The sequence below is a fragment of the Helicoverpa zea genome, chromosome 20 (genome assembly GCF_022581195.2).
Source record: "Helicoverpa zea isolate HzStark_Cry1AcR chromosome 20, ilHelZeax1.1, whole genome shotgun sequence".
Taxonomy (NCBI): Eukaryota; Metazoa; Arthropoda; class Insecta; order Lepidoptera; family Noctuidae; genus Helicoverpa; species Helicoverpa zea.
In genome coordinates this window covers 10,538,523-10,546,332 of record NC_061471.1, presented here as the reverse complement: position 1 = coordinate 10,546,332, position 7,810 = coordinate 10,538,523, and the positions used below count along the sequence as shown (strand labels likewise).

Here is a 7,810-nt window from a genome sequence, read left to right as displayed (position 1 = left end):
CCAAAAACCATTGAATGCTCACGTTAGCCGTTACTGAAACCGTTCGGTTATCCGGATATGAGATCCAGCTGGACATTGACCAATGCTCGGACACTGTCGGACACTCCCGGACAATCCCGGACAGACTCGGACACACACACTTCGGACAGGAGTTCTGATGAAATTCTTATGTTAATATTAGGGAAAGCTCCTCATTTTATGTCCGGGTGTCTTCTGTGAGAGGATGGTATGTTTTATGTTGCGTTCATTGTTTTAGTATTTGCTTGATGTTAAGTCTTTGGGTTTATATGATTTTTTTGGGCCTCTTGTTGATAATGTGATGGCTATTTAAAAACAACAATGTGTACCTAATGTTCACAGATATTTGAAAAAAAAAGCTGAACCGAAAGCGTGTGAAGTCATTAGAAATGATACTTAGGACATAGGACATAGCTAAATTTATCCAGGCGCGGAAAGTAGTGTCCTTGGCATGAAGGTGGTACCGTGGGAAACAGCTCATTAAAACATGATTTTTATGAATTTATTTGAAAGATACGCCATACTTTGGTTTAACATACCCGAAGTTAAGAATGGTACAGCAAATATTTAAAAGAAAAATAAAAATAAGTAACTGCAACTCAATTAACCAAACCCATATCCTTTTCCAAAAACACTACATCGCCTATTTAATTCCGTAATAACAACGGTTCCAAAACTCGCCGAGTGCAAGCTAGGAAATGTTTTCTTTGCTAATAGAATGACAAACACCCGTCGAGGGAATGCTCGTCATCTGTCAGAAGCCCTTTTCGCCCGGCCTTACCCGGATGTAGCTGGGTGGTAAACTGGTGTTAAGTTAGTTTTTCATGAATTTGAAGGGTTATTAAACCGGCCTGTTAACAGAATATGGGTGTCGAAAAACTAGGACATAAATAATAATATAGTAAGTAATTTAGTAATAATTGCACAGGGTAATTTAATTTGATCAAGATCTAACCAGTAGATAGAAAACATGTGCATAGCTTATTCGCATGTTTCTAATACCTTAGCATAGTAAAACTATTCAAATCCAAAATAGATTTTAAGATCCAGATTCCAAGCGTTTTTAAACAACCAATAATCCGCTCACAAAATTGTATTCCTGAGTGGAGATATTCTATTTGTTGTTTAAAAATTCGCCGTTTTCCTTTGATGTGGTAGTGCTCTAAAAAAAAATAAGATTAAGAAACCTAAGATTCCCAACCTACCCCACTTTCCCACACAAATCTATAATACAGCTGATGTTTTCCAAACAATTTCTTGTGTTAGATAATGTCGTAATGAATTACGCGATACGATAGGGTGGGGCGGCTCGATCAGGCGAGAAGACGCTCCACCCTCCCCTCCCGTGAAGCGATAAGTTCGTAACGTTAGCCTTGTTTATATCACTGATAAATGGTTGTAGTGTAACCAGTGGGGTGAAAAAATCCTGATAGAAATTAGGGCTTTCTTCGGCTTAGAATTTCCCGCGTATTTCCTAAACACAGATTTCAATACCTTCACTGTAGTTTTACTTACAAGAGATAAGATTTTTATGTGAACGTGAACGAGTAATGTCAAATGCCTTTTATCTAGTAAGCTGATCCTCATATAGATATGTCTGTTATTGCAATTCACTGCTAGTTTTTGTGCATGTTCAGCTGTTTTTTTGATTCATAGTGTATGTTAAATGAAACTAAGTTTCGTCAAATATTCATATACCCCCTTACTTATAAAATCTCTAATCACCTTCTAAGCAACATTTTAACTAATCACTACTTAAAGTCTTAAGTAGTGATTAAATGTTAGTTAAGACATGCTTAAGCAACGTTTATAAGTAAGAATTTTCTTAAACAGCCCTTAAGTATTACTTATATTTAATTCACGTTTATAAGTAAAGGGGATAGTTATCCATGATATAATTATTGCAAAATTCGTTACGATTTAATACCTACTTTAATGTAGCTAATTAAGGCTACAATCTTTACTATTTGTGCTTCTCATAAAAAAAGTGTAAATAGAAAGTGTTTGCTCGAACTAAAATTATTTGATTTAGGCTTACAAGATTCAGCCATTACATAGAAACATAAATATCAAAATCGTTATCAGTGAACATGGTTGTAAGAATTTTGACGATTATATTATTTTATGAAATAGTTTCCAGAATTTTTAATTTCCACTAATTTTGCAGGACACTGGAGTTTTGAAAAATATTTTTGATATGTATATTTTCATAGGTGTTTTACAGGCATTGAGAAATAGCTAGTTTTTAAGAGGTGAGGGACTATACCGAACCGAATGACATGGTAAGATTTCAATGAGTTCTAAAAATAAAAGGGCTGGGTTTATGATTTTCACAGGAAACAGATATTTTTTTGCGCAGTTGACTCAACTTTTTTAATTTAATCACAATTTTACACTATTTTGATTGCTTATCGCATAAAATCTTGCCAGAAGCCAGAACAAATACTATTCGGTACGTCATGGAAATCTTATCTCTTTGTGAGGTAACGAGTTTAAGTGTTCTATAAATACATACATTATTTACTCAAAGATCTTGTGTGTCTGTCTGTTGGTTTATCTATAGTTGTTGGCTGAAATAATGTTTTTTCAATTGTATTTGGGTATAACAACAAAATAGCTTCATCATATCAGATTGAAAAAAAGAATCACTTTTATATGAAAATTCCTCCAAAATGAAGGAACTGCAGGAAAGAAGGAACAACGAGGAAATATAACGTAACTTATTTACAAGAAAAAATATTAAAGAATCAATTATACTTTCCTTTCACTCGAAAAAATGAAAGTAAGAAATAAGAAAATGAATATTTTTCCTCAATTAAATTACTTTAGCCATACTCAACCAACACGTGAATGAAGCTAATTTTGTTCGATGTAATAAAAATAAAAGCAATATGATTGTCTTAACCGATCTAATGTAGGTACCTAAACCTGCCTATTTTTATTCATATCAAATATGAAAGAAAATTAAAATTTGCACCATTAGTTCACTAAGAAAACTCTCTAGAAGATGAATAAACAAATTCTCTTATCAAAGCCAAAGTGTGGTAGGTATTTATAGTAATTATAGTTCGGCCATTCAGAGAATGCGTTCCTGACACGTCGCGATTGAACTGACGACGTAACTTTGCAATGGCGTTGCAGTTACGATAAAAATATTTTTGCTGGTTGTTTACCGTTTTAACAATTGAGGAGCATTAAAACAACATTATTATATCAATAATCGATGAATGTAGTTACGTCGTCAGTTCAATCGCGACGTGTCAGGAACGCATTCTCTGAATGGCCGAACTATAGTCCTAAAATCTCGCGATAATGATATCAGTAGGCGGTGGCTTTGCGAGAATGAAACACATCGCGATACGTTCTATGATTGTTACTGTGATTCTGTGTTCCATGTGCTTGAGGCTCATCTCTGTTGACTGCAAAACTACTTGACAGGAGGTAAGATCAACGATTACACAACGATTAACCCTACTATACTATGTCATGTTGGCTGATCTCCTTATATGAGAATAGACGCCATGGCCGATAATAGCCTAGGAGGACATCATCAGCCTCATATATTTATTTAAATGTGCTTTGTGATTTTTCTCCCATTCTATCCCAACTCAAAAACGTTTTTAAAAATCATCAGCCAATAAATATAAATAATATCAAAAGAAATAAGTACAAATGTACTCATTTCTTTTTGGTTCGGTGTAGTAGGTCTCCTTTTCCTTGTAATTCTCTTTTTGTATTAGTAGCATGTATCATCTCAATGGGAAGGATGGGGCTCAGTAACAGCCACACGTGACAATCGATCATACCATCTTCCACCTTCTGTATGATATTGCCTACAACCTTTATACTGTTTCTTTGGTCACCATCTCCTTCTAATGCCATTCTTTTTAATTCTACTTTTACTGATGATCTTCAATGTTGATCTTCAATGTTTTCATGGTGATATCGTTTTTTTAACAATAACTGTACTATCCTATTACAGTAATATTATAAAGGTTGCAACATAATGTATATTTTTTACCAAAAAAGTGAACTTTATTGATGCATTTACTGCACAAAGCGATATGTTCCACTGATATTGAAAGCGCAAGTACGAGAAATCGTACAGCAATTCACTCACCACTCAATTGAAAATGTTACGTATCACTTTGTAGAATTCTATGTACTCGTATTGCCTTTAAAGCATTTCTTAGTAACATAGTGACATGTTTTCTGTGAAATTATTGTTGGGATTACAACCTACACTTACTCAGCTTACGTTATATTTGCAAACCCACGGGTGCATCTTCTCATACGTCTGGTAATGCTTGATAATTTGCAAAATATTTTTCTAGGTTTTCATAAGAATATACATAATTTTTGTCAGGATGGCACCACTAATGCCTAAACTTTTACAAAACTTTTTGAATGTATTTTCTAAATCTAAATGTTTTATTTCAGCTGAATTCAGTCATGAGTGAAGGAGAAGTCTTCAAATGTTTCAGAGAAGATTTTGACGATACCGAAGAAAATTCAATAGTAGAAGCTGTTTTCATAGAACCGGGTGTTTATTACCCCAAAAATAGTGAGTATAGTGATAATATACCTAATTTATATTTACCATACATTACGTGATAAAGGTTTAAAGGGTTTAAATGAAAATTGTTATGCGATATTGACCCATCAGATGTATAAAGTTACAGATGCCAACACATAGAATTGTGCCATGTAGAGCAATTAAGTGTACTTATAAATCTTATTATATCAGTCTGTTCTTATTAATATAATCAAATATTATCAAACTTATGTAACCTTACCATGAAACAAACAAAAACTATGATGACAAATACATTTTATTCCCTTTCAGGACCACAACACGTTCAAAAAGCACGTTCACGATCAAACAAAGAAACTAGAAGATTCGTCTTCAAAAACGGAGATTTTAACATCTATAAAGGCAAGACAAACCACCAGGGCTTCTTCTCAAGATGGTTTGTCACCATGGTCGAAGCTCGATGGAGGTGGACTCTTGTCCACTTCTTTTTAGCTTTCACCGGAGACTGGCTATTCTTCGGCTTTATCTACTGGCTCATTGCCTTGACTCATGGCGACCTGACTGAGGACCATCTCCCTCCATACCAGAACGAAACAGACTGGACACCCTGTGTCAAGAATATCTACGGATTCACCTCCACTTTTCTTTTCAGCATTGAGGTTCACACCACAGTTGCGTACGGCAAACGTGCCATTACTTTAGAATGTCCCCAAACTATTACAGCTATGTGCTTACAGTGCATGGTCTGCTCAATCTTTCAAGCTTTTATGGTTGGGATACTCTTCGCAAAATTAACAAGACCCAAAGGAAGGACCCAAACGATTTTATATAGCAGACAAGCTGTTATCACATTGAGAGATGGCCAGTTATGCATGATTTTTAGAGTCGGAGATATGAGGAAATCTAGAATATTAAATATCAAAGCTTCAGTATTTGTTTTAAAACTTGGTGATGATTATGATGAGAATTATGAACAAACAGAATTGGAAGTTGAAATTAATGGTTGTGAATCAACATTTTTCCTATGGCCTGTTTCTGTAATCCATGTAATAGATGAAAAGAGTCCTCTATATAGTATTTCTGCTGCAGATTTGTTGGTCGGAAAATTTGAAATTTTAGCAGTATTCGAGGGTGTTATTGAATCTACTGGGCAGCTAGTTCAAGCTCGAACAAGTTATACAGAACATGACATATTATGGGGTCATAGATTCAAAGAAATGGTTCACAGTGACAGAACGAAAAAGACTTATAATGTGGACTTTTCGAAATTGTGTGAAACGGAAAGGATTGATACGCCATTGTGTTCAGCTAGTGAGTTTAAGTCTATGCTGTCATTATTTGATTTGGATAGATGACTTACTACTTCTTCTGTTATTTTACTAGTCATTAAATATGATGATCGAGGCATGAGATTTGTTTTTTTTTTCTTGTTTTGATTAAGTTTGTCTACAAACAGGCTTGTAATACATGAGTAGCGACTGTTTTTTTAACAAGATAATGAAATGTTTTTAAGTCAGCATCTTTAAGACAAATATAAAATCTATATCATTTCATTTTAATTATAACAGAGTTTAGATTTTCATAATACAAAACTAAGGTTAAATTACATCACTAAGTAATTGTTTTATAGTTAAATTTAGTTGTTAACTGTGTCTGAGTAAACAGGTTTAATTAAATGTCTGTTAAATTAATTCGCAAATTGAGACGTTGTAATTAACGAGGTTAAAGTGAGTTGTGTTTAAGATATAGTTTATTAATTACTATCGTAAACATACTAAGATGAAGAGATTGATTGTTGTTTAAATAACAAATAATTAATACATATATTTATTTATAAGTATTAAGGTCGAACATCAGAAAGTGCTGAGTAAAAATTAAAACACAGGTAGAACTCTTTCAGCCCTTTTGGATGAAATAATGTATTGATTAACAACTAGCTGTTCGTATTTGCCAAAGAATCTAATTGTAAAGAGACCATTACAAGATATGTAGTTTGTGGGTGCATGGGCACCAAACAATTAGAGATGGAAAATAGTCTGCATCAGTGCCAGTCAGATATGGATATTCGCCTTTATAAACCTTAAATTAGAGACACTTCAAGACTAATTACTTTCCTTGTGCGTGATGAAGATCCATTAAAGAAGGTAGAACCACGGCACATAGTTATTAACATCATGAAGATAGATAATTCTAAAGCACATAGTTATCAACTGACATCACTTACACACTAATAAGGAACAAGAACCACTAACTTCCCCCAATTCTCAAGTTGGTACAAAATGGATGGATAAGCATAACTCCGGGTTCACCTGTTTTAGACTTTCCTAAGTTCGGAAGCTGAGCGCTTCAGCAAACACTAAGATAAAGTACTACTAATTTATTAGGAAAACTTACACTATGACATTAGAGGGTAGATACAGAAGTTTAAATTGTTTCTAGAAGTTAGACGGCGAAGGGGATATAAATATTTTAGTGAACTTTTTAGTTCGGAGGTGGAAATATTGTTGGTTTGCTATGCAGACGGAAAATGTGTTATACTGTGTTATGTTCTGTTGAAGCCCAGTTCATTCAGGTAACATAATTTCGATTGTTTTTTAGAGATTAGTGAGAAAAGACGATTTTCTTACATCATCGTCATCGTCTCTTCCCCTTACTTCAATTTTATTTGGACACGGCATGCCATTTTTTATACCTACGTCGAAGTATAAGTACAAAATTGCATTTGCGTTCATATATATATTTTTGGGTTTTTCAAAACTGAATTACTGAAATATATCTACGTTATGTTCTAAACTATGCTCAGGGAACTAATTAATTGTTAAATGGAGTCTCAAATCTAAGCTCTGATGAAAGTGAAGGACTTCGTCGTGATAGCTAATGAATGTGTGTTCTTCGTTTGTTTAAGTTATCTGCGGTAATTGGGATAGAGTAATAGATGTAGACCTATACCTTGGATAAAGTACACTAGCGTCCACCAGGGATCTATTCGGCATGCGGTGAGGACTACTAAACGCATGCGGGTAAAAGATCCTTTCCTTATAAATGCCTTTCTTTATAAATGGGCTATTCAACACTGTCTTTAATTGTACCGATAGATTCTGAGGTTTGTGTGTTTAAATTGGGAAGCCAAAAATCGAACTAAGGGAAACAGTTAAACCTGTAACTGGGATATGGAGATCAGGCCAATAGTCACTCAATGATTCAACTTACAATTGCATGCAAAACAAGATTTAACCCCAAATATGTAACCCAAAGGTA

General features: G+C 34.2%; 1 protein-coding gene across 1 annotated transcript; it reads left to right on the top strand.

Annotated features, from left to right (window-relative positions):
- The first annotated feature begins 3,338 nt into the window (after positions 1-3,338).
- Positions 3,339-5,962, top strand: LOC124640181 (G protein-activated inward rectifier potassium channel 4-like). Its single transcript, XM_047177849.1, has 3 exons — positions 3,339-3,459; positions 4,459-4,582; positions 4,865-5,962. The coding sequence occupies exons 2-3, from the start codon at positions 4,471-4,473 to the stop codon at positions 5,905-5,907; spliced, it is 1,155 nt and encodes a 384-aa protein (XP_047033805.1). The 5' UTR covers positions 3,339-3,459; positions 4,459-4,470; the 3' UTR covers positions 5,908-5,962.
- The last annotated feature ends 1,848 nt before the right edge of the window (positions 5,963-7,810 follow it).